At 41.0% G+C, this 27,291-nt stretch overlaps 1 protein-coding gene across 2 annotated transcripts in view; it reads left to right on the plus strand.

Annotated features, from left to right (window-relative positions):
- The window catches only part of SLC28A3 (solute carrier family 28 member 3), a 54,523-nt gene extending 32,622 nt beyond the window's left edge, over nucleotides 1–21,901 (plus strand). Inside the window, exons 5-18 of one of the 2 annotated variants that reach the window (XM_019750092.3) lie at nucleotides 446–635; nucleotides 1,678–1,822; nucleotides 3,071–3,184; nucleotides 3,804–3,881; nucleotides 5,922–6,002; nucleotides 7,428–7,508; nucleotides 9,543–9,668; nucleotides 11,263–11,393; nucleotides 12,553–12,721; nucleotides 13,119–13,316; nucleotides 18,347–18,428; nucleotides 19,128–19,226; nucleotides 19,479–19,599; nucleotides 20,415–21,901. In XM_019750092.3, coding sequence (XP_019605651.3) covers nucleotides 446–635; nucleotides 1,678–1,822; nucleotides 3,071–3,184; nucleotides 3,804–3,881; nucleotides 5,922–6,002; nucleotides 7,428–7,508; nucleotides 9,543–9,668; nucleotides 11,263–11,393; nucleotides 12,553–12,721; nucleotides 13,119–13,316; nucleotides 18,347–18,428; nucleotides 19,128–19,226; nucleotides 19,479–19,599; nucleotides 20,415–20,541 — 1,742 coding nt within the window. In that variant the 3' untranslated portion in view covers nucleotides 20,542–21,901. The remainder of the gene's footprint in view (nucleotides 1–445; nucleotides 636–1,677; nucleotides 1,823–3,070; nucleotides 3,185–3,803; nucleotides 3,882–5,921; nucleotides 6,003–7,427; nucleotides 7,509–9,542; nucleotides 9,669–11,262; nucleotides 11,394–12,552; nucleotides 12,722–13,118; nucleotides 13,317–18,346; nucleotides 18,429–19,127; nucleotides 19,227–19,478; nucleotides 19,600–20,414) is intronic. The other variant, XM_074330610.2, reaches the window with a different exon arrangement.
- The last annotated feature ends 5,390 nt before the right edge of the window (nucleotides 21,902–27,291 follow it).

A 27,291-nucleotide genomic window follows, 5' to 3' on the forward strand; every position in this document is an offset into this window, starting at 1 on the left:
TGTGACACTGAAAGATTTTCCTACTCAAGCTTAAGCCAAATCTGAGCTATCACCCAGAAGAACCAATACCTTTTGCCAGTGGTTTCTCCAACACCTGGGCTCTTCTCTGATAGAAGCTTACATGCTGCGTCTGGATACCAGAAAAAGCTGGTTAGTACTAAGTAAGAGGCCCAACAAGTCAAGCATTGTGATTCAAGAACTCAGAAGGTTCTATAAGAAAAGAGACCTAGCACCCTGAAACAGAAGAATCCTCCTAGCATTCGTGGTGAGACTGTTAGGGATTTATAATCAGAGGAGCCAATAACCACATCAAGAATATCAAGAGTATTCCTGTATTCAATAGCTTGTTAATTGAACCTGCCCTTGGCTGAGCCAGAGCAGTGCTGGAGGCTGGTCTCCAGCTGGTGTTGGTGTTATTCACTGTCTGCCTTTGCTTCCTGGACAGGTTACCTGGCAATGGTGATTGCGGCCTGTGTGCTGAACTTTCACAGAGCCCTTCCTCTTTTCGTGATCACTGTGGCTGCCATCTTCTTTGTGGTCTGGGATCACTTTATGGCCAAATATGAACATCAAATTGATGAGTTCCTCTCTCCTGGCAGGAGGCTTCTGGACAACCATTGGTTCTGGCTGAAGTGGTAAATGCAGTTGGTTCTCTTATTGCAGTTGAGAGGGATATTAGTTTTTTCCAACACTGTTCCAAAATTTTGTTCTGAAATTGCTGCCTAATTTATGAGATACTGTAGCTAGAAACAACCTAGGGGATAATCTGTTAAAATACCTTCATTTTACAAGCAGGAAATCAAGGCTTAGATAAGGCAATGACTCATTTGAGATGTGTTCAAATGTCCCTATAAACTGCCTTAATTTCAAGTGCTACCAGTGATAGAATGTTGTCCAAAACATGTGACAGTTCTGACTTAGGGAGGTAACTTCCTCCTGTGGCCTCCTTGGGAGGGAGAGCCTGTGAATTATTAAAGCCAACTCTCCTGTAGGACCCAGTGCTCTGCAGGTAACCACTTAGGGCTTTTCCCTCAGTCACAGTCTGTGGGAACTCCTCTCCCTCCAGGTGGGTAGGACCAGTTTTCCCCAGCATGGCCCACATGGCATCTACCAGGAAACTTCACACATCCTTGGCCAAGCACACCAGGATTGTGCAATCCCAACACAGCACCATCTCTGGCCCTGCCATCCAAGTCATGAGTCAGTCTTGTCATGCCTGCCAGATTCCCCAGGGAGTCAGAACCCAGTCTAAAGTCTGACTTGGCTTGCTGAGGCTCAGGTGAGGCCCTCCAACTGCAGAGAGCACATCTCAAGTTCTCCCTTACAAGGAAGAAGGTAGCACCTCACCCATCTCCCAAAACAGAGGTGAGGACTCCCAATAGATCTCTCTGAGAAATCACCAGACTTCCCTCTCCAAACTTCCTTTCCCCTCTCTGACCCCTTCATATATCCCTGAACCAGCAAAGAGCCCCAGAGCTGTGGAGTGAGAGAGACACATTGTTTAATTTTTTGGCTATTTGCCTTTATAGCCACAACCAAAGAAGGTCTGCTGCAATATAACAACTTCCTGGTGCCAGGATGTGTTACTCTTATCAATATTTTTTGTTTGGTAGTTTAAGCCTGATTAAGATGTTGCAGTTAGCACAGCAAATGATGCCAGTGCTTCCTTTCTCTTAGGGTGATTTGGAGCTCACTGGTGCTGGGGGTTATTTTCTGGCTGATCTTTGACACCGCCAAACTGGGCCAACAGCAGCTGGTATCCTTCGGTGGGGTCATCATGTATATTCTCCTGCTGTTTCTGTTTTCCAAGTACCCAACCAAAGTAAGTAGGAAACTGATCTTTCGGGGGATTTTTTTCCCCTCTTTTCTTCTCATGTGTAAATTGCTCAAAATAATGAGTGTGAGAGACGATAACTGTTATTCAATATTGGTCTTACCTTACTGTGATATTTTAAGTAGCTAGGGGCCCCCTTCTTCCCAAATGTTCATAATACAGCTACTCTGTCATTTCTCATTTTCAGTAATTTTCCAGTTATACAACCAGCGAGATGTTCTCCTGTCAAGTCCAATTTCTACTTGTGTACCCCACCTAGCCCCATGAAACACATATACAAAAAAAAAAAAAAAAAACTCATCCCTTTGATTAAGATTTACTCAGACCAGCAAATAATCTAATATTCTATCACTGGATTCTGCAGTTTATCGAACTTACATTTGAAATTTCAGCTATTTTACTCCAAAACTTTGTCCTAAGCAGTTTTGTTCACATGGAATTCAATTCTCATCCTTGTTCTGTCAGCCTGAAACCCAATAAATGAGCAAGAATTCTGAGACATTGAAGCTTTCACATATGACTCATAATGTCAAACTCTGGAAGACTTTACTGGCTGAAAGTTTGACCCAAGAAGTAAAAGTCACCTAATATGATCCAAATCTTTTGTCCTGTTCTGGTGAATATCTCCGCTGTGTTCTATGCCTCCAATCCCATAGTTCTTTGCAGGCCACTTATCTCTGCACCAAAAATGAAAGCAGGTGATTGTCCATTACTGCTGCACTCTCTGGGTCTGCATCAGAGTTAATTGGTTCCTTTTATAGAGAAATGAGAGCCCCTCAACAGGGTGGAACTTCACTTAATTCACTTACAAATTATCAGTTCAACAAACCTTGGGCACACAGAGAAGTCATGTTCCATATTTCCATTTTCCAGACGGGGGAAAGAATGGCATGTATCCAATATTTACAGCATGACTAGGAAGGCCAGTTCCTTACTCTTTTACCAGCCCTTCTAGGACAACTCTTGTGTCTGTTATTTTATCATGCCATAATGGTTACATACTCTTGCAGGACTGAAATCCTCAAACTCAGCATTAGAAACAGGGAAGGCAGCCTTGAGATGTTTGGGTGTGATTCTATCAAGGGATTCTCCACTCAAGACTTCTTTGGCCTCCCAAAGAAGGCAACTCATGGGCCACATGTGAGAAGCTTCCCAGGAAACAGTGATCCTCGGGGCATTGATGCTGCGTTCAGCACTAAATTTCTAATACAATATATCTCTTCATCTTTCATCTAGGTTTACTGGAGGCCTGTCTTTTGGGGAATTGGGTTACAGTTTCTTCTTGGGCTCTTAATACTAAGGACGGAGCCTGGATTTGTAGCTTTTGAGTGGTTAGGCAAACAAGTTCAGGTAAGTTGGGTTCAAATGAACACCTTGCCTTTATAGTGCTTTTAACATTTGAATATAATCCTCAAGACATGTCAGAAATAGATTTATTTGTCTGCATTAGTTGACCAAATTTTAATTCTGTTGCATGAGTTAGACAAATAATTTTGTGGATGTAGAGTATGTTAATCTGTCTAGTTTATTAATACTATGGTCGTCCCTTATCCATATCTTGCACTACATCACTCCCTATCCTGACTGCCCCTTTCATTCTGTCCAAAGGGTGTCACACTTTTAAGATGGTTTTACAGAGAAACAGGGTTTCTTTGCCTCTAGTGGTAACTAGTGCCACCTATGTGCCATCTGTGGCTTGCCGGAACCAGTTACCACACCTGGCTCATTCTTGAGCATCTTAGAGTCAGATTGAATGTCAGAAATGACAGGAAATCTATATGCAGGTATAGTTCAAAAATACACTTCCATGCCATCCAGTGGAGGGGAAAACACTGAGAAAATTAACTTTCCAAGTCTGTTCAACAAGTTTGCTGGGTCCCCAGCCTCTGCAGAGCCTGGTAGGTACTGTGGCTTGTAATCACCACTTCAGTGGTTGTAATGATCTGCTCTTTTCCTTTCTCCAACTCAGACATTCTTGGAGTACACTAACGCTGGTTCTTCATTTGTCTTTGGTGAGAAATACACAGACCACTTCTTTGCATTTAAGGTAAAGCCAGACTCCTTTTCTATGTCGTCACTTTCTTTGCAGTAACTCCTCCGTCTTCGTCAATGTTCAGATAGAACCTAACTGACGAGAAACCAGTCATATATACCTGCCAGGCATGTTGTAGGTACCTAACACAGTACTGCCCTTTTTCATTTACAATTGTATCTGAAGTCAGTGGACTGCAAACATTTTATTTTGTTACTTTGGCATTAAGGGAAACATCTAGAGGAAGTCAGAAATGTTCAAATCCTTTGCTGGGGGGCTGGTAGCATTGTCTAAGATACTTACAAAAATCGCATCTGAGATTTCAGGGGAAAGAATATTAGGCACCTGGCCATGAATAGGCATATGGCCACTAATGGCTTCCAGGTTCAGGATTGGTGACAGTTCTGAACTTGAGAAATCTCTCAATCCAAGGCTAAACAGGACAGCTAGTCACCCAGATCAACCTCTGTCCTTCCAGAACCATCCCCATGCTAAATCTTCCCCATCTTTCCTTCAGCACAGCCTTTGCCTGGGCAGCCTAGAGGCCGGACCTTCCTCCAACCAAAGGAGGGACATTATTCTACAGGAGAAAGGCAACCTGGCCCCATGCTCAAGCCTAATATGTTCCCTCCCAAGGCCCCCACAAGTCCCAGGAAGCTCACTTCCTCTGGGAATTCCCTATAAATACTTGTTGATGAGTCAGAAAGATCCATATGGCTTTTTATTCAGCTTTCCTTTTTGTGCTGTGTTATTGCTCCTGCACTTCTACATTGCTCACTTAGGGACTCCAATTACCCCTGCCTCCGTTAGGCCCAAATGTGAATGGCGAATGGTTTTTAAAACTGCTGACTTTTAAAAACTGTTGATCCGATGTTTTGGTCTGAGATAACAGAGCCTTCTCATAAACAAGGTGAAATGTTTATACATTGAGATTGAAATATGCTCATATCATTAATTTAATTCAGAACTGGGAAAAATAAAGTCACAAGAAAGAGAACCTTGCTGCCCAGACTGTCTGAGTGTCTTCCCCCCGTCCCCTGGGGGAGGGACCTTCATCCTTTCTGCCAAAGCAGCTTCTCTGTGGGAACATTTGAGAGATGAGCCCCTCTAGCTCCCTGAAGCTTTCAGGAAGGTTCTGCCTGCCCATTAAAGCCAATAAAAGCACATTAAGTAAGTGAGCTCTCAATAATGGCACAGAATGTCTTTTAATATATATTATTAATAGACTTTTTTTCTAAATTAGATCTTGCACAAATTGTCCTTGGTCATTCTGTGCCTCTGGTGGCAGCTTGTCCCTGGCCATTTAGCTGGGGAACAAGGAGTAAGAGTGCAGAGGGACACAGACTACAGCTGTGTGTGACCTCTGCAGAGTAGAAATTGTTCCCTGTAGACACACAGGCTGCATTGAACGCACCCAAAGAGCATCAGGAAAATAGGATCTAGAAAAAGATAATTTTGTTAACACAGAAGTAAACTAGTTTCCCAAGTTTAACCATTTTAGTGATTCAAAAATCTGTAAGTAAACTAATTATTACGTTAAAAGCTAAACTAACGTGTGCTTACTCTGTAGGAGGCACTGGGTATAAGCACCTACCATGCTGTATCTGTGTAGCCACTATGAATAAGGTTCTGAGGTTGCTCACATTTAGTCTCCACCTAGGTAACACTGCTAATGAGTAGTGACGCCCATGTCTGTTTCATATCAGAACAAGAATATCTGCCATTAGCCTTCCGTTGGTTAATCCAGTTACAAATTCCCCCAAAACTTCATTCCTTCTCCAAGAAACTAAAGTGAGAAAAGCTCATCATATCAGAGAAAGGAAAAAAATGTCAAGTTTCCTAAGTAATATACTCATGCTTATCCAGAACAAATTAGAGTAAGAGACTGTGGATGGGGAAGCCACCCAATAAAAGTGTTGTTTAGTTCAAGAGGAGTTTCCAGTACTCTTATGATGTCTCAGAAAAGGAGGCAGAAAGAAGAGTGAACTGAAACATACTAATGCTAGTAGGGCCAACATTAACCTGTGACCACCTTCCTCCCTGTCCCACCCCCAGGTCCTGCCAATCGTGGTTTTCTTCAGCACTGTAATTTCCATGCTCTACTACCTTGGATTGATGCAATGGGTCATTCAAAAGGTACCAAGACTGGAAGGGATTGGGTGACAGGTGTAGAGCTGATTATTTCAGGGACAAAGTCTTAAATGCCTTTTATCCAGGTTTTTCCAAAGTATCTTTCTCTTAGTACTAAGATCCACCACCACCACCCAAGTTATTAGACTGAAACCCAAAAAAATCCGACATGTGTCCATAGAGGGAATTTTTTCTCAGGGACTTCTAATAGGGCTTTGACTTGTAACCCACTGGATATCTTCATGAAACTTTAGCAATTACTTCCTTAGCCACAGACTTGACTCCAACAAGTCAGACAGCTGCCAGGGAAAGCAGCATTGTTCCCTTCATCTTGGCCATCCAGCTGGTGCTTTACACAGAGTCACTGCTTATCCTCAGGAGGTCACGATAGTGGGCACTCCTGGTCTAGGAGTTGCTAGAGAATTAAAGCAAGTCGGAGGAAAGGGGGCACTGCTTTTCGTTCCAGGGGGAGTTTCATAAGCACACAAATTAAAAAAAAAATAAAGTCTGAAGAATTAGTCTCATTCCTGCTTCCTCAGCACCTGTCAATTCTACACTCATATGTTAGACCACAAAACTAGGAAATTTGTAAGATAGTTTGAATGCACATGAGAGCAAGGCAGTGCATACAGGGCCTGGGCACAGACAAAGCCCTCCTTTGATCTCTGTAAGTAAATAAAATGGAGGGAGGGGGGAGAGAGAGAGAGAGAGAGAGAGAGAGAGAGAGAGAGAGAGAGAGAGAGAGAGAAACACCAGTCAACAAATTCAGAATTTCAGCAAGAGTGCCAGGGCTCATCATTTTCTGATTGTCTATTTAAACATTGAGAATTACTGTGCTCATGTCTAAGCATAAAGAAAGGAGAGAAAATGCAACAGAAAGTCCTCATCCTGGGGTGGCCCCACCGTCTCTGGTTGGAAGTAACAGTACAAAAGTGGGACTATAAACTATGTTCATTTGAATTAACTAGAAAGGCCAAACCTCAACTACACGCCACTACTTATTAGTTGGGTAATCTTTGACAAAACAACTAAACTGTTCTATGCCTTGATTTCCTCTTCCATAAAATGGACATAATTATAGGACCTCCCTCAAAGGGTTATTATGAGGATTAATGAGATTAAACACATTACTAGAATCAAGGGCTTAAAAAGTGCCTGGAATGCAATACAGCCTGCATGACTGTTTACAATATTTCAACAGAAATTCATTTGTATAATGTTCAAAGTATATACAATGACTCAGACTTACCACTCAAGGAGGATTTGATCAGCCTGCTCTAGGGCCTAGATATGATATACTCACATGTAGCACCATCACTACCTGCCAACAATTGTTGAAGTCTGCAGCATTTTCCTCCAGTTTAAAGATCTTTATCCCTACTTTGAAGTTTTGTGTATACAAATAGTTCTTCATTGGCTTTTCCCATTTAGGTTGGATGGCTAATGCTAGTTACTATGGGATCATCTCCTATTGAGTCTGTAGTTGCTGCTGGCAATATATTCATTGGACAGGTAAGTTGTACTATCAAAAAAATAAAGCAAAGCAAAACATCTGCTGAAGTGAATACTCTTCCCAGAAAGTAGAATAAAAAAATGACTATTATTTCTTTCAGTGTAGGGGAAGGGTGGCAAAAACACGGAATACTTAGTATTGATAACATCCAGATGAGAGAGAGAGAGAGAGAGAGGGAGGGGGAGAGAGAGAGAGAGAGAGAGAGAGAGAGAGAGAGAGAGAGAGAGAGAGAGAGACCAAGAGTCTTGGTGCATTCATGTGGGATTTGGGTTCTTGAAAATTATGGAGAGGAAGAGAGATTGAATCATTTTATCAAAGCACTGGGCTTCTCATGTATAGATTCTCAACAAATCTTTTCTGACTTAATTGAACTGTTAAGGTCTCTGGCTCCCCTTCAGAGGCTAACAGCTCATGCACTCAAATGGAGTTCACCATTTATCTTGGAGCTGCAGACATGCACAGGCAGTCTCACACTCGGTAGTATAATGCTCGTAGTAATGAAAGAGACCAGGAAAGGCTTTTGACAAACAACCATACAGCTGTATACATATTTGAGCTCATTTTCACTTGGCGGAACTGGCTAACAGTCTCTTCTTTGCCGAGCCTGAAGAAAAACGCTGATGAACAAAAAAGCGTTTTCACTTCTCTGATCTATCACATGGATAAATCATGGATAAATATTCATTTGCCTAATGTCCATTTAAGCAAAAAAAAAAAAAAAAAAAAAAAAAAAGACACCTCTATGCCTTAAAACAGCAGCATTCCTAAGGGGTAGCTGAGTAAAAAATGGTAATGATCATTCTCACACTCAGGATATGTAGCTTCAGGCAGAACGGCATCACACACCATGGAAACCAAGTGTGAATGCTTGCTAGCGTGACTGCCCAAGGAAATTGGATTTGAAGCAAAAATCAAGTCACCCAGAAAAACACATGGCCCCAAATCCTAGGCTTACAGCTGCTCCAGGCAGGCTGAGGCTTCTTATTGGGAAGCCCAGCTTGCTAGCCTGAAGTACAGTCTTTGCAGCGGGGCCCATACTTCCTTCCCTAGGAGTTGCAATTATAATAATTATAGTCATAAAGTCTCTCAGGACTAATTAGGGCACCATCTTGAGTTGATTACTCCTACCTGCGGGGTAAGAGGGCTCATGTACTGAGTTTTATTTAGTCCATAAATTGAAGCTCAACACATTCAATCTTGTAGAACAATTAGAAATAATGAGGGGAAAATTGTAAAATTGCACACAGGCTTCTATGGTGCTCCATTTGATACTTAATATGCTAAAAGTACAGCTATTACTTATGGAGAGCCCCTCACTGCAGGCGGCCTGCCCTCCTTAATGGGACTCAAGCCCTCACAACTACACCCTCTCCAAGTTCTTTCCGTCCAAGCAGGAGAGAGGGGGTCTCTGATTCCTAATGAGAAAAGGGCCTGTGGGCCCCTGTCCTTGTATTGCTGGTATTTTTCTATATATTGGGGGTGCCAAAAAAATGTATACGCATTTTAAGAGACGTTATCTTAAAATGTGTATACATTTTGGGGGCACCCTCTGTATACATACTTGTCTCTCTAGTCAGCAAAGAGGTTTAGGGTCTGTCGAATGAAGCTGGAAGATGGGACGTCACAGAGGCTTGGGAATCACAACTCAAAAGGCCAGGCCACTGGGTGGAGTCACTTGGCCAATGATGTCCCCACCGTACAGAAGTGTACACAGACATCAGAATCAAATCCTAGGCTGTGGGGCCTTCTGTGAACTGGCCTTGTGAATTGTTCCAACTTTACACATGACTCTATACTGTAAGCACACTGTCCTGGAGTTCAAATGACCCAGATATCTACAGTGTGGGTCCTTCAACTTGAGCATGCCTCAAAACCACCTAGAGGTCTTTTCTGCTTCAGTAAGTCTGAGAATTTGCATGTCTACAGCGTCCACTCTTAGAAATATTGCTTTTAGAGAATGGAAATTTGAGAAATTGGCATAAACTCCCCAGATTTAAAAAGGAACATTTAATCTAGTTGCTCTTTTTTTCCAGTCAGAGTCTCCATTGCTGGTCCGACCGTATTTACCATACATCACCAAGTCCGAACTCCATGCAATTATGGCTGCTGGGTTTGCTACCATTGCTGGAAGTGTCTTAGGTGCATACATTTCTTTTGGGGTAAGAAAGTTTGGGGATTAATTTATGGAAAATACATCCTCTTCTGTCTTTGCTATTGTTATTTCTTTTTTCTTTCCCATTGCTGCTAGACAAGGAGGCCAAAAGAGTGTCCTTTGTGATGTATAGTTGGTCACAGTTTCTTTGGCATTTGAATGGAGTGACCCCAAGGAGGTTTGGGGCTTCATTTTCATTTCTGTGCCAGCTAAATGTGAATTATATGCAACCATAACAAAACGAAATCATATTATGAGGTTACTTAGGCTGAAAATTTTAATTGTCTAAAAATAAATAAATGAAACTATTATATTAGTAAAGGCAATCTAGTCCAGAGGCCAGCAAACTACGGCCCATGGGCCAAATATAAGTCACTCCCTTTTTTCATAATCAAAAAGTTTTTTTTGGAAACCAGCTACTTCCATTCATTTCTCTATGGCAGACTTTATGCTACAGACTTGAATAGTTGTAGCCCCAAAAGTCAAAAATACTTATTCCCTGGCCCTTTACAGAAAATGCTTTCCGACCCCAGGCCTAGAGCAGTGGTTCTCAAACTTTACTGCACATTAGAATCACCCAGGAGCCTTTAGAAGTCCTACTGCCAGGCCCATACCCCAGAGTAATTAAACCAGAATTTCTTGGGATAAGACCCAGGCAGCAATAGTTTGTTTTTGTTTTTAAAGTCCCCAGATTCCAACGCACAACCTAGTTTGAGAGCTGGTGACCTATGGCATGGGGCTGGAGAATGTTATGATAACTGGTGCATGGGCCCAAGCACAGAGCTTACAAGCCACACATAGATGCAACCCCAGTGGAGAGATAGAATAACAGCTGTGTGACCTAGGTGGTTAGGATCTCTTACAAGATAGGCGAGTTTCATTCCACGACTTCAGGGAGGACTCGAAGAGCCAATCAGTGGGAAGACGGAAGAAGAAAAGGAGTAAGGAGACCTCAGGAATAGAAATTTGACCAGATCTCCTGATAGGAGAAGGGAGAGGTGCTGATTCTGGAATTCTGAAAATAGAGGGATGAGAATCCAGAAATCTGGGATCTCCTGTGGGGAGGAAAGGGAAAAGAGTTTAAGTAGACCAGCAGTGAGGAAAACAGAAATAGTTTACAGACTAAAGGGACTCTGGATAAATGAATATTATGTAAAGACACAAAGGATTTCAGGAAAACAACAGGAAGATGGAAAGGGGTGTATCTATGTCTGTACCCCCAGATAGCCCCTATCTAAATTGATGATGCAATGAAATATGGGCTTTAGGGAGTATTTGAACATTCACAAGGACAACAGAAGAGTTTTTTTTGAAAGTTCTTACAGCACAGGATTAATTATTTTCTGAAATGATCTGATTTTAGTTTTGTGCTTCTCCTGGAGGAGGTGATTAATTAACACAAATTCCTGCCTTCTCCCTCTGAGTCTCAAAGCGATGCTGACTTGGCTACTTGAGCTCTTCCCAGCCTCCAAAGAAACATTATTTTCTGGCATAAAATCAATTCCTGCCCATCTTTTCCTTTATAAGGCTTTTGTGTCATTTATTCTGAGCACAACAGAAAAGCTGTACCGAAGTTGGCCTTTTTTGTCCTGAAATTGCAGGTTTCGTCCACCCACTTGTTAACTGCTTCAGTTATGTCAGCGCCCGCATCACTGGCTGTGGCTAAACTCTTCTGGCCTGAGACAGAAACGCCTAAAATAACCCTTAAGAGTGCCATGAAGATGGAAAATGGGTAGGTGGAACACGTTCACCTAGTTAATGACTGCACAAGCCAGACTGGGGGGCGGGGGAGGCATCCAAATTCAAAGTACAGCACAAAGTGGATGACCAGAGAGCACAGTGAATTGTGGCAGTAAACTGGACTTGATTTCCCAGTGACTATACTGCACCCCAAAATCTTGATTCAACACTTGAGGACAATCTTTCTAAATCCCTGAATGTCAATAATACATTTCCTTAACTGTTCGATGTAGATATTTCACTTTAAATATGGCATATGTTCATTGAGCTTTGGTTTAAGACCATTGGAAAGCCATAGGGTAACCATTTCTAGAATTTTCTTACGTAACAGGGAAGAGACAGTATGATATAAGGCTAATCCTTAACCCCTGATCAGTTCATTTTCTTTGGCCCTGTGCAAAAGAAAAAAAGAGTGGAAAAGACTAAGGGATTGAGCATGTTCAAAAGTATTTCATGAAATAAAATTAATCAACTAACATGTTTTTGAGATTCATCCCTTCTTTGTATATAAAGTCATAACCATGAAGTGAAAAACAAGTTGCCAAAGAATATATGGAATATGTGTTATTCCATTTATAATTTTAGCAAATGTGTAAACCTACACAGCATATTATTTAGGGATACAGACAAGTAGGAAAATTGAAAAGAAAGGGAATGATAAGCAAATTTTAAGGGAGCCAGGAACCTCTGAGATTAGAGAGAAGAGAATGAAATTGAGAAAGTGCTGAAGGGGCAGGAGGGTGGAACTCAAAGGTGACAGTGACATTCCATTTCTTAAATGAGGTGATGGGTATTCAGGCCTTGAATTGTTAGTTCTTATACCACAAACATTTTGTAAATATTCTCTCGTAGCTACTTTTAATTAAATACCATTTTTAAAACCTATAATATGTTTATCTTTTCCCAACTTTTTAATTATAAGTGACCCCATATAAAAGAGTTGTAGAACAGTTAGACATCCCTCATCTACACTCAACGGTTATAAATGCCATCATGATTTCATGGAATTCAGGTGGATATTTTGACTCAGGCTTGGGCCTGAGAGTTGGTCTCTCCACCGGAGTGAGCTCTGATAAGGCCACTTCCATACCTGTGATGTCCATCCACCGACAACTCCTCGGTAATTCTGGGATTTCTATTTTTTCATAAAGCGATTCAAGGAATCTCCTAGAAGCTGCAACACAGGGAGCCACCTCATCCATCTCCCTGGTGGCCAGCATCGCTGTGAATATGATTGCCTTCCTAGCCCTGCTGTCTTTTGTGAACTCAGCCCTGTCCTGGTTTGGAAACATGTTTGACTACCCACAGCTGAGTTTTGAGGTATAATTCTACCATGTTTCTCCCCCATTTTGTTTCTGACTATCTTTGTTTAAATATAAAAGGTTTGTGAACAGCCTTCCCTAACTGCCTATAGTGCACTCTTACCCAGCGTACACATTTATCGTGTATTCCCCACCTCCCCACCCCCTCTCTCTGTTCCTGTCACCCTCCTCCCCGCAACGTTCAGTCATTCTCTCCTGATCCCATCCAAGAATCCAGATTACTTCAAATGACCCAATTCCAACCTTGACTCCCAGTGGATAAAGATGAGCAAGGATGTGTGAAAGTATTTCTATGCCTAAAGGAGACACACAAAGGGCAAGAACAGTCTTGCCATGGGGGGTGAGGCAGAGGCTAATCACCACTCTAATAAAGTGTCTATTTTTGGTTTTTGTAGCTAATATGCTCCTACATCTTCATGCCCCTTTCCTTCATGATGGGCGTGGATTGGCAAGACAGTTTTATGGTTGCCAAGCTCATAGGATATAAGACATTCTTCAATGAATTTGTGGCTTATGAACACCTCTCAAAATTGATCAATTTAAGGAAAGAAGCTGGACCCAAATTTGTGAATGGTGTGCAGCAGTATATGTCGGTGAGTAAATATTGTGATTTTCAGTACACTTTTCATCACTATAAGAGGTCTGACAATTAAGTTCATGAACTTGTTGCACCAATGTTGCTAACTTTTTTTGATATCAGAGGGATTATTCATTATGAATTTGTTCCAACTGGACAGTTAACCAAGTTTACTATTTGGAAGTGCTGAAAAGGCTGCGTGAAAAAGTTAGACGACCTGAACTTTTCGCCAACAATTTATGGTTCTTGCATCACGACAATGCATCAGCTCACACAGCACTGTCTGTGAGGGAGTTTTTAGCCAGTAATCAAATAACTGTATTGGAACACCCTTCCTATTCACCTGATCTGGCCCCCAATGACTTCTTTCTTTACCCAAAGATAAAGGAAATATTGAAAGAAAGACATTTTGATGACACTCAGTACATCAAGGGTAATACGATGACAGCTCTGATGGCCATTCCAGAAAAAATTCCAAAATTGCTTTGAATGGTGGACTAGGCACTGGCATTGATGCATAGCTTCCCAAGGGGAGTACTTCAAAGGTGACCATAGTGATATTCAGCAACGAGGTACGTAGCACTTTTTCTGGGATGAGTTCGTGAATTTAATTGTTGGACCTGGTCCATTCATCAGATAGTTACTGGTGCCTCTGTGTGTCAGATACCATGCAAGACTCTTGAGAAACACAAGGGAAGAAAACAGACCAAAAATCCCTGGTCTCTTGGAGCTCATTGTGTATATAGCACCTCACAGTTTTCAGTTATGTTGAATTAATCAGTGTGCATGTGTGTGCACCTGTGTGTAGAGAGAAACACGCTAATCCTTACCACTGCAATTGCTTGCTTTTCAGCTCTGTGGATCCAAACCCAGAGTCTTATGAGCTGGGACTGGACTCAATCAATCAACAAATATTTACTGAATACCTTCTGCATCCAGCCTACTTAGGTACTGAGGCCACAGCACCAAACAAATGATAGGGCCTCTGCCCTAATGGGGCTCATAGTCTAATGACCATGAAGGCCTCTTTCTTGCAGCTTAAAGAATTCTATAAACTCTGAGAAACCACCTAAATGCAACATAGTACCGGACATCCTAAACCAATAGTGAGACACAATTGCTACTCTCCAAGTGGATGAGAGAGAGAAGCTCAGAGTCTGTGGTCTGAACCTTTGAAACAAGTATCCTGTAACTATGTCAGGGCTTCAGGTCAATAAGCTGCAAGGAGATGCCCGTGTCTGATTGGCCTTGGATGGGATAAGAGAACCCAGGTGAAGCAATTACTTAGGTCATATTTGCAGCTGAGTATCCAACTTTTACTTTCCTGAAGAACAAAACTGTCACACAAGAAAACTCAGGGAAATAGTAAATATTTCTGACCACCATCATTATTCATTGAAACAATCCATTTGGAATTAATATCCTAGGCATATGTTTGGCTTTAAAAAGAAAGGGGAAGAAAAACATGCTGCCCAAGGTTCTCATAGAGACTGCCTACCTCTAAACACCACCACAGCCTTTCCCAGCCTCCCAAAGGCCAAACATGCAAATTCCCTCCCACACATTAAGAGATTCCAGGAGAGTATTGATTTGTATTTTACAGTCAAGGCAGTTTGACCCACACATCTGATATGAATAGTGGCTCTGTAGGTCTCCTGTTTTTCAAATGTTCATTCTTCAACTGACCAGACAATGGAAGTTAGCCCTATGTCCTCACTGTTTGGATATCACCACTAACCAGCTTGCTTCCCTGCCAAAAGTAAACAGTAGGCTAGATTAAGTGAAATGTTTTCCATCCCCAGCTGCCAGCTGCCAGGAGAAATTGCTTTTGTTAATGAGCAAAGCACGCTCCCAGTTGTGGCAGTGCTAAGCAGATCTGTGAACATGTTATTAAGAGGATAAAGACAAGAACAGTAGAGATGATTTGGGTTGGGGATGAGCCCAACTCCAGAGACAGGCGCACAGAGGACATTTGGACACATAAGCTCAACGGCTTCTGCTAGTGTTGAGTCATGATGGGAAAAGCATTTTTATTTTTCCAGATTTCTTATTTCCAGTCAACAAAATGAGTCCCTGCGATTTCTTGTTTACCAACCCAGAAGTGGTAGGGGTGTCCCAACCATCCTCTAGGAAATGTACCAAGTAACTGAAGTATAAGATCTGGGTGCATGAGGCAAAACCCCAATGTAATCTATTGAATTATGCCCACTGCTGACCTCCACCTAAGACATCAGAACATTTATGTAACACCCACGTACCCAGAATGAAGTTTCTATTGCTCCGTCATATTCTCTTCCTTAACGATAATACCCTATTTGTTGACATGTAATACATACCATGATACAGAATCAAAAGGTACAAAGAGATGCAGAGGGAAAAGTGACTCATCCTCCTATTTCTCTGCTGCTCAGCCCCTTTCCCTTTACCATATGCTCACTGTTCTAACCTGTTCTTTGCACTTAATGACATATCTCGGATGCCTTTCTATCAATGTCTGTGACATACCCTGTTTCCCCGAAAATAAGACCTAGCCAGACCATCAGCTCTAATGTGTCTTTTGGAGCAAAAATTAATATAAGACCCGGTATTATATTATATTATATTATATTATATTATATCATATCATATCATATTATATAAGATTCGGTCTTATAGTAAAATAAGACTAGGTCTTATATTCATTATTGCTCCAAAAGATGCATTCGAGCTGATGGTCCGGCTAGGTCTTATTTTTGGGGAAACACGGTAGTATTCTATTGGATGAGCACACCATAATTTATTTTAACCAGTCCCTTGTTGTTCACAAACACTATTACCAATTTTTTGCTGTTGGAGGTAGTGCTACAATGACTGTCCTTGTACATATGACATCTTGGCTCATATGCAGGGAGAACTGTAGGAGGTATTATGATTTATTTCATAGTGCAGTGCAGCTCTTTCCATCATGTAATCTTGCACATTTATGAGAAAAGGCAAAGTGGTATCATTTCAGCCTTCTTTTCCTCTAATTATAAAACTCTACGTGGCCACATCCGTGTATCCCTTCCTCACAGCTCCCCAGAAAGGAGAGAGAGGACTCTCAAGTGCTTTGTGCCATCTCCCTTCCCATGGCCTCTTAATAGGCTTGCCTGATTTGAAGCCAGTTGAAATAAATGAAAAGCACCAGAGAGAGCAGGGAATGAGAATGAGCTATTTCAGAAAGAGTGGACTGCTCAAATACTTGAAATATTTTTTCCTGCCTGCTATATGCACACTGAAAATCAACAAAGGGGTTCTCAGAAACCATGACAAAGAAGAGGGGTCTTATAATCAACAAAAACTTACCATGACCACTTAAGTCTTGAATGTAAGCTTTAAAAAAATCCAGTTAGAGAAAGAAAAAAAAAAAAAACAGGCACCACTACTTCAAATGTAGCACTGGCCTGGTTTGTTCTTTGAACCAAATCAAAAATTTGTCAGGATTTTGGAACAGAAAATCATTGTCTCAATTGTGTGGGTGCCTTTACCAGGTTGGATAGGCCTTCGGTGAACAACAAAGAGCCTTTGTCAGTTCCTCAACCCGAGAAAGAATTATCTGGCCTGAGCAGCACCTCTGAACAATCAGAATAGAAGTGGGGTTGACTATGTTTATGGTTTTAAAAATTTACCTTCCATCTTCTCACTGCCCTGTAAGAAGGATTATTAATTCTCCCACTTGTAAGCGGCCACCTAATATCCGGATGGTCAGAGCTGAGGAACAAAGAAAGGCAAGCATACACGACAGCCAGACCGAAAGGAATAGCTCCTGTGATATCTGTGAGCTTCCGTTTTACTACGTAGTATAATTCCTTTTAAATTATATCCTCTTTACTAAAGTATAATTTGATATAAAAAAGGTCCATTTTTGGTATACATGAACTTTGACACATGTGTCACCATGACCACCATCAAGATATTGAACCTTTCCATCACACGTAAAAAGTTTCCCTCATGTCCGATTGCAGTCAACTCCCCCCTCCCCAGTCCCAGAGAGCCAATCATCTTTCTTTCACTGTAGATTACTTTTCCTTATTCTAGAATGTCATATAAATGGATTCACTTAGCATTCATGTTGCTGCATATATTAGTTATTTTTATTTTTATTGCAGAGTAGTATTCTATTTTATGGATATCACAATTTGTTTATCCATTTGTTGTCAAAGGACATTTGTACTATTTCCAGTTTGGGGCTATTATTAATAAAACTATGATAAATATTCATGTACAGTTTTCTTATGGCCATATGTTTTTATTTCTCCTTGGAAAATTCCTAGGAGTGGGATTGCTGGGTCATATAGGTAGTGTATGTTAACTTGATAAGAAACTGCCAAAGTGTGTTTGTATTTTACAAACAGGCTATGTCAGCTTACATTCCCACCAATAATGTACAAGAGTTCCAACTGTTCCACATCCTCGCTAACATTTAATATTGTCCATCATTTTTTAGCCATTTTAGTATATGTGTAGTGGTATCTCATTGTTTTAATTTACATTTCCCTGAGGACTAATGATGTCGAACATCTTCTCATGTTCTTATTAGCTATTTACATGTCTTTTGTGAAATCTCTTTGTCCGTCTTTTATTGGGTGCTTGTCTTCTTACTACTGAGTTGTAACAGTTCTCTATACATTCTGAATAAGTCCTTTTGTCAAATAAATGTAATGTGAATATTTTCTGGGACCAATATTGAATCTTCAGCAGCTAGTACTGTGCCGGGCACATGGTAACAGGTGGCCAGGTCCTATTGAATGTTAGAAGTTATCATTAAGCAGAAAGTAGCAATTTGTAGAGGCCAAGACTACCAATCCCAAGTCCTACATAGAGAATCTCTGAATCCATACAGCCCCTTTCCCTCCCTCAAAATTCAAGGGGAGCTGGAAAAGAGTCTAGGAAGCAGCGAGTGTTGGACATCATGCATTGTGCATTCAATACTGATTCCATAGTCACAATAGAAAGCCCAATTAGGATGTCAGATTTATAAGCTGGGTCACCCCGTATATACATCAGTGTGTTTATGCTTATTTACAGATGCGTTCTGAGACAATTGCCACTTATGCTCTCTGTGGTTTTGCCAATTTCGGTTCCCTAGGAATAACGATCGGCTCACTCAGTAAGTGAAAAGAATATTGTTCAACAACAGATGTGATGTAAACATGCTTCAAATCTCTATTTTGCTCTAAAACATTATTCATAACAGGAAAAAAAAAAGGCCCTGCAACAGCAGGAAATCCTTTGGGGTCAATTTTTTATACCTGTTCTGCAAAGTAGTTTTCCTATGTATACCCAAGGTAACCTGAGGAAGAATTTGGTCAAATGGACAGATGCTTCTCCACCCAGGGGTGACGTAGGTTTCACTTTGCGTGCCAGTTCTAGGAGATTTGTAATGGCTACCTGAGGAAGGATTCTGAGGTCCAGTAGAAGTTCAGTGGGAAAATGCTGTGATTAAATTGTTATATCTGCTATGGGCATAGTAGATAGCTATGAATGAGTTGCAAATATTTGGAATCCGTCCTTGCAACCCATTTGCCTTGCCACACCCCCACACCCCATTCCAGGAGACTTTTGGATGAAAATGAAGCGTTGTTTCTTTGTGTGGACAAAATTCTTCCCTTCCTCACACACCAGAGAACTTCTCCAGATGTGGAGCTCATCACTAAGTTCTTGAACCTTGAATTTCCAGCTAAAATACTTTTTTAAGGTCAATTGACCTGAGACCCCAGCCCAAGAACAATTCTCAGAGGCTGGGACTTTGGAATTCTAATCAATATTCTCAACATTAATCTCTCATGCTTGCTTCCATGTTTCCCAGCATCCATGGCTCCTTCCAGAAAGCGTGACATCGCCTCCGGGGCAATAAGAGCTCTGATTTCAGGGACCGTAGCCTGCTTCATGACAGCCTGCATTGCAGGTACTGCAGTCAGTCCTTTGTGTCCTATCTCACCGTACCCACAGGATGGAAGCTTTCGGGGGGGGGGGGGGGGGGCAGTGCCTCCAACCAGCACATGCAGCATAAGCTGCTGCAGAAAGCTGAGAGGCAGAGCTGCCATTAAGCATGATATAAAGTGAAATATGTGGAGCACAGTGGAGGAGCTAAGAACAGAAAAAGAGTTCAGGGACTTTGTTAATTAATAAAATCAATGGTACTCTGTTCCACTTCCAGGCATGCTCTCTGGCACTCCTGTAGACATCAACTGCCTTCACATTTTAGAGGACGCCTTCAACTCCAGTTTACCTACAAACACAACCAATGCAATATCTTGTTGCCAGAGTCTATTGAGCAGGTATAGTATTCTTGATTATAACTTCTTTATATCCATTCGAGACTACCCCATCCACTTATTTTTATAACTTCATGACTCTCACTTTATCTAAATATAAGAATGTGTGTGGCAATTCTAACCAGCTTTCATTTTGACTTTTTTCACTAAGACTAGGAGCCATAATACTAGTCAGTGCTGCTCAAGCATTTAATATGCCCCCACCTGTGTATTAGGCATGAATTAGCTCACTTAAACTTTGCAATCACTATATAAGTTAGGTACTCTTCCTTTGCTAAGCATTAGATAAACTCAGGGCTTGGAGAGACTATATCAATTGCCCAAGCAAAATGAGTGCATGCACAATCAAGACAGAAAGACCCAAGAAGAGCCGATGCCCTTAACTAGTAGCGACTGTTAGTTACTAGGTACTGCCTCCTTTTCAAGGGGATCAAGCAATGCAGGCTGTCCTGACAACATGGCGATAGGCTACGGAGGATGGGGGGGTCATGCCAGCCACCCCCACCCTGTACAGTTTTTATTGACAAAATGAATATCCCCACCCTATCTGCCCTTCTTAATATGCAAGTGTTCTATAAGGATTGATTCAATCATTTCTTTGATTATTCTCGAGGAAATAGGGGAAGTCCTTGAGGCCAAATAGGATTTGAGAGTCAAAACTAATTCTCCGGTGCCCCTGTCCTTAACCTACCCTAACCAGAATGTGAGGGAGGAAATCAGGTTCCCGCCCTGCTCTGTTTTCTCATGTGTCACCATCTTTTTCATCTGTTTCTGTCTTCTAAGGCTCAACTTAACTCTTTCATTCCACTTTCCACTAGAACTGTTGCCAAGGGTCCCGGCGAGGTCATCCCAGGAGGGAACCACAGCCTGTATTCTTTGAAGAACTGCTGCCAATTGCTGAGTCCCTCAACATTGAACTGCAGTTGGATCCCTGCTGCATTTTGAGTTCACCCACTTCTCCAACAGAACTCTAAGTACAGGTGTTGAATTTTCTGCTTTGGGGAGAAAAAAAAAAAAAAAGGCTATTCTCCACAGACTGACACTCCCATCATGGAATCAGCTTTAATGGGAAAGAAGAAAAGCAGGAGTGAACCCTTCAGATCTACAGACTCTTCCTCCCCTTCCCCCACCTCCCCAACCCTTTCCCCATTGAGAACTATTATGGCATCCCAAAGTGAGGTGTTGTCTCCAGTCCCAAAAATGTTTTCTAACCTTACAATTTCAGAACATTTAACCAGAATACAGGTACAAATGACAGCTCACAACAACTGCACCATGACTCAGCCACTCACTTAGAGCAAGTCTCTTAGTCCAGAGTGGTTTGTGTAAAACATTTCAGGTGAGATCACTCTGCATTCACACTGGCTCACCTGAAATAGCCTGAACTTGAATCTCACATGGAGGAGGACCAATCATTAGTGTCACCCACTCATTATCTGCCCTTAGGAAGTCCTGGAGAAATTAGGAATCCTTCAGAAGAACACCTAGACTATCCCAAAATAGGTTTTAAATCCTGTGTGCTTAGAGGGTTATACCAGTCAGCCTAAGTTCAACTGTGCTGCAATAACAAATAAGCCAAAACTCTTAGTGGCTTACAAGTTTATCTTTCACTCACATTATATGTTTATGGAAGGTCAATTTTGGCCATACTCAATGTTATCTTCATTTCCAGGACCCAGGCTAAAGAAGCAGGCCCTATGTGAGGCATGTTGGTCTTATGAGAGAGGGAAAACAAAGATGGGGACCTCATGATGGCCCTTAAAACTTCTGCTAAGAAGTGACATCTTTCACATCTACAGTCCATTATCCAAAGCAAACCATGTGACAAATCTAATGTCAATGGCCAGGGATGAATTATCCTGTCACAGGGAGGGACAGTGATTCTTTTGAAGAAATAATATGATAGACCACATGAATGCATAATATCTATGTCTCCCTTTAAGGAGTCAGCCTATTATTATAGGGTAAAACTGTACACCTCTTCATATGCAAATTTGGTTATGTTCCTAGTTACAGGACTGGAAAATGGCACTACACTTGAGTCAAAAAGCCATGAAAGGACCATTTGAGGAAGTTAAATAAGTCCTGGTTGAGAGCTAAAAACCTTCCATTGATACATCCACTGACCAGGAAAGCATCAGCATCAAACTTGCTTCCTTAATGGGTGCTGAGGCTTAATGTGTCTCAGGAGAAAATTCCAGAGACAACGGTGGGTGCTCTTTAATGAAATGCTCATTACCAGTGCTCTTCATACCATGTTCGTTGAGAAAACACAAACATTAAAAGGTGATTCACACAAAAGAAAGAATGTGAAAAAGATTTTGAAATACCTTAAGTAATTTATTTTTTCCTGTTTGTTCATGTACAAGAGTAACTTTTTAAATCTATGAGTAAACAGTTGATTTTTTTGTAGTGGTGGTGGTGATGGTGATGGTGGTAAAGGAGCAAGCTAAATGCCCAAAGGACTCTTTATCTCTGAAATATAATATACCAGGATGTTTCTAGTTATTCATCATTTGTATCAAATTTTTCTTGGAACTCAATGTGCCCTTTTAATATACAGACTTTATTTTATGAAAACATATTTATATGTCAATTCCCTCTGTTCTTTATGTTCTGGTGTCAGTCTTCATAAAAGCCGTTGGCTTAGTGTGTCAGGGATGCCAGTTATTCATATGTTCTCCTTCATCTGCTATTATTTTTCTCTTTCTGCTCTTTTTAACTCTTTGCATTTTTCTATTCTGTTTCATTTTTAAGACTCTCTAACAGAATCTCTTTGCTGTTTCTAGTGTGCCTCTCTGACCAACTAATTTTCAAATTCTTTCTGTTGCCATTACTATTCCTTGGATGTTTGTAGCTCTTAGCTCTTCTCTGAGCTCTTTTATTATTTCAAGGAAAACCATTACTGCCCTCTTTTTTAAGTATTTTTCTTTTTCAAATTACAAAAAGTAATGTCAATTTGTAATTTTAAAATGACTATGTTACAGATGCTCCTCAACTTACAATGGGGTTACATCCCGAAAAACTCATCATACTCATGAGTTGAAAATATCATTAGTTGAAAATGCATGTAATACACCTAACCTACCAAACATCATAGCTTAGCCTAGCCTACTGTAAACATGCTCAGAAAACTTACATTAGCCTACAGGTGGGCATTAACTTGCATTTTATCTCAAGAGTAATTGCCTTCCTCTTTTTCTCACCAGAAGTAGGAGACACAGATGGGCATTTTGTAGATATGGGGATGGGAAAACAAAGCCAATATCCAAAAAATGCTGGCAACACAGTACACTGTAGAGTATCAGTTGTTGGTTTACCCTTGAGGTCACATGGCTGACCAGGAGCTGTGGCTCACTGCCACTGCGGCTCACTGCCACTGCCTAGCAGCACGAAAAAGTATCTTTTACCACATGTCACTAGCACAGGAAAAGATCAAAATTCAAAATTTGAAGTTTGGTTTCTACTGAACGTATGTCACTTTCGCATCATCATAAAGTAAAAAAATCGTAAGTCAAACGATTGTATGTCGGGAATCGTCTGCATACACGTGCATATCTTTCTCCCCTCACCCTCCCCAACCCGCTCTTTCCAGTACCACACCCCTGAGATTATTATTGTTTCATTGCGACCATATGCACCTTTCTCCAAACATATAAGAATGTGGGAGATTTGTTGTTTCTATACAAATAGAATGAGTCTATTTACATATCACCTGCAACTACTTTTCACTTGGCAATATACCTTGGAAATCCTATAAGGCACTTATAATTCTAGCTCTACCCTTCCCTTCCCAGTATTGTGTGTGTGTGTGTGTGTGTGTGTGTGTGTGTGTGTGTGTGTGTGCGCGCGCGCACAGTTCACATAAATGAGACAATATGCTACATGCTCCTAAGGAAACCACTTAATGGAGGTTTTGTGTTGCGTGGTGATGTCTTCACTCTTCTTTAGCAGACATAGAAGCTGAAGGGCTGCTTGTTCCCCCCCCAGTTTATCCTCTACCCATCCACCCATAGTCTTCTAAGATGGTGTCTAAGTTTCCTATGTGTTTGCTCAGTTGTCTGAAGCCACTAAGTGCTGACAGCATGCTGCGGTCAGCCTCTGCGTGCTGATCTGATTTCAAGCCAATGCTGTGACATACATTCTTCACTCTGCCTAGTCTGCCCATGAAATTGAAGCCCTCAGCCTTCTTCACACTGGTACAGTGTTCACTAATCTGAAAGTCCTTTTTCAAAGACAGTATCACAAGTCCAGATATGAATGTTTCCTAATTTCAATGAAGGTGGAAGTTTGCTTTACTGCTTATTATTCTCCTTATTGTTTTCCACTGGTTTGCAAAAGCAGTAGGGGACAGAAGTGGCATTTCTCTCCCCGGTGCAGAAACTATGGTTATAAACAAATTATCTGACCCTATAGAGACCGTAGGGTCTCAGCCAAGATAAGATTGGAGTCATGGAATATAGAGAATTTTCTTTGATTTTTTCCCCCACTGGTAAAATCAGAACATCCAAGCAATTAATTAGATTTGAGTGGCAAGGTCTCTGTAACTACACAGATTACTAACATGCATTCATTTTGCAGATGCCCCCAACTAATTGCTTTTATATTTCTGTAGTTTAATTAGGCTTTTGGGCCACGGCGAAGGGCTTGAGACATGCACTTGCCCAGTGAGGCTGACTTCCAATTACAGAACAATTCTGAAATCAGGCATGCTTATAAAGGAGGCATTAAAGGACACGATGTACCAGGAAGGATAAGTACTCTAAACGTACTGGAGCGGAGGAAGGGGAGGCAATCATTCACATTTAAACAGGCAGGAGCACAGGACTTAAGGAAGAGATGTCTGATACAGGCTCACCATATGGTGCTAATGAACCATATGGTCCCGAGTGTAGCTACTTGTTACAACCTGTTACTTAATTTAAAAAACAACAACAACAACAACAACTTTGTTTTAAGCTTAAGCAGGAAGGGAATTATACACCTACCAATTCTCCTTCTGGATCGAAAGACAGCACAAGCTTATGATGATAATTACGTTTTCCTTTATGTTATTATATAAAGGCAATATGACTGCCCCCTGGGTGTAGAGTGAGTACTTTCAATCCTAGTTATTATTGGGCTACTTGACATTTTTATATCAAAAGACTCTTGAAAATAAACAGTGAATCTGCACCAAGTCAGCCCCTCTTACCCTAATTATGCCTTTTGAAAAATGGGAAGACAGTGATAATATTGAGAAGAGTACAGACCTGTAGCCACAGAACAGAGAAAAGCACTCAAATGACAACCTTGAAATTTAGTCCTCTGGCAACGGACAACCAACCATGTTACCATGAGAAATGAGGATTAGAAACAAAAACTGTCTTACAAGTCATGTTAACAGGCAGCATCAGCCCTATATCTTTCATGTACTGGACATACTTTTGGTAATATTCATAAAGGATTGTAGAACCCTAGATGGTTCAGAAATGCTTCAAGGCCTCTTGCCACGCCCCCATCCCAGAGAAAGCCACCACACCCATGGCTGAAAGCAAAGTTGGGGCAGTATTGCCTGGTCTAATCTAAATCCCTTCACCTGCAGAGTACCTACCTCATTCCACAATTGTTTGCTCACATGTCTGACCGTTAGACTACTACTTGCTAGGGATCTCTAGTACCTAGTATCTGGCTTCTAGTAGACATTTGGCAAATGTTTATTCAGTGAATGAATGAATGAATATTGCAAAATGGCTAACCTTCACATAAACACAAAGACTGAACTGGGTCACTGATAAAAACTTTAAAAATCTCATAAAAAATGAATACTCACAAAAATTGCAAAGGATAGGCAATTGTATAATTGAGAAATTGGAAATTTCCTCCCACCTCAATCTCATTCCCCTATAGTTGGCCACAGTTAACACTGCTAATTTTTCGCTACATATAATAAACAATACCATAAGGTATAACTATCAAACTGGAGTGGATGTGTCTTCCTTCAAGCCCAATGCCTAAATCACTTTCACCTTCCATTTTCTGGCAACGTCAGGCACATGATTCTGCTTGTCTTACATTAACTGTGTTGTACAGTGATTAGCAAACAAAGTATCAGGGGACTGGCCTTCCTGATATAATTGGCAAGGACAGTCTGCAATTTAGTAGTATTGTCTGTGTTGAAGCTAAATGGATCCCAATACCCAACATAAATAGGCATAGTTAAGTAACCAGATTCTTTGTGCTTTATATGAGCAATTTTCCTGTCATCACGTTTGGAAAAGCTCTTACAGGAAATGGAAAACAACAAGCTGGTTGCTACTTCTGGCAGGCTTGGTAGTACGATTCAGCAGCTAAGAGTTCAGCTCTGGAGCTGAACTGCCAGTGTTCCAGACATTAGCTCCATTACCTTAGATATTTATGTAACCTCTCTGTGCCTCAGTTTCCCCATCTGTAAAATACAAATACACCTATCACCTCTACCATATTTTTGTGAGAATTAAATAACATAAATCATGTAAAGCATTTATAAGCTTGCCATACAGACAAAGGCTAGAAAACACTCTTTTTCTTCATCGAGGTATAATTTATAAAGAGTAAATACACAGATTTTAAGTGTACAGTTTGATGAGTTGTGACACCCATGTGACTATCACCACCCTGAAGATGAAGCACATTTTCTTCATTTCAGAAAGTTCCCTGCTGCCCCTTTCCAGTCAATCTCACCCCCCATCCTCCCAGGTTAGCCTGATTTTCTTTCCCCTAGAGATTAGTTCAGATAAATGGTTCAGATAGAACGTCATATAAAATGAAACATACAGCACATGCTCTTTTGACTCTGGCTTTTCTCACTCAGCATAATATATTCAAATTTTACCTAGTAGGTCATTCTGTTTTTATTGCTGAGTATTATTCCATTGTATGAATATTTCACCATTTATGTATGCATTCTACTCTTGATGGACATTTAGGTGGTTTTCAGTTTTTGCAGAATATTTGTTTTTGAAAGAAATTTCTATTTGCCGCACATTGCTTATGTACTTCAGGATATTTTAAGCTTAGGAAATATAAATTGGTTTACCCACATGGAGGTTTGCGCCTTAACGCCCTCTCTCTCCCTCAGAATCTTGCAGAGTCTCTTTACTATATGTTATTTTTCCCAAGGATTTTCAAGATTGTTGCCTTCAGACCACAAACTGGAAGATCAGTGTGACTGAGCCTCAATCGGGAAGAACAGGGAAGCTGGAGCACCATAGGTGACTCTTGGTGCAAAAGAATGTTGATTAGTCTACCCCTACACACTACATAATGGCACTTCCACTGTACAGCATTTTGAGAAAAATCACTGGGCTTCTCTAAGGCTCTAATAAAAATAAGATTTACGTTAGCATTTGATCTCATAGGGCTCTAGTGCAAGAACATGAATTTTTAAAAATACAAGACATGATTTTTTAAAAATACAAGTAAGAAAACACTTTGTAGTTTGAAGGTATTGTAGGAAAGCCTGACACCCACGTGAGATGAGCTCTCATCAGACCGTAACAGATTTTGGCTCCAGCAGCTTGCAAGGTACACAAGCATCCATCAGGTGAAAATGTTGTTACTTAGGAGCAATAATAAATGTACTCCTATTTTGGGGAAAGGTTGGCCAGTTCTTAAAAGCACTTGTGTGAAACAAAGACTAATTCCCATTACAATTCACCCATCAAAAGTCAACCT

This window comes from Rhinolophus sinicus, chromosome 16 (genome assembly GCF_057876585.1).
Source record: "Rhinolophus sinicus isolate RSI-liver-muscle chromosome 16, RSI-T2T, whole genome shotgun sequence".
In the NCBI taxonomy this organism is placed as follows: domain Eukaryota; kingdom Metazoa; phylum Chordata; class Mammalia; order Chiroptera; family Rhinolophidae; genus Rhinolophus; species Rhinolophus sinicus.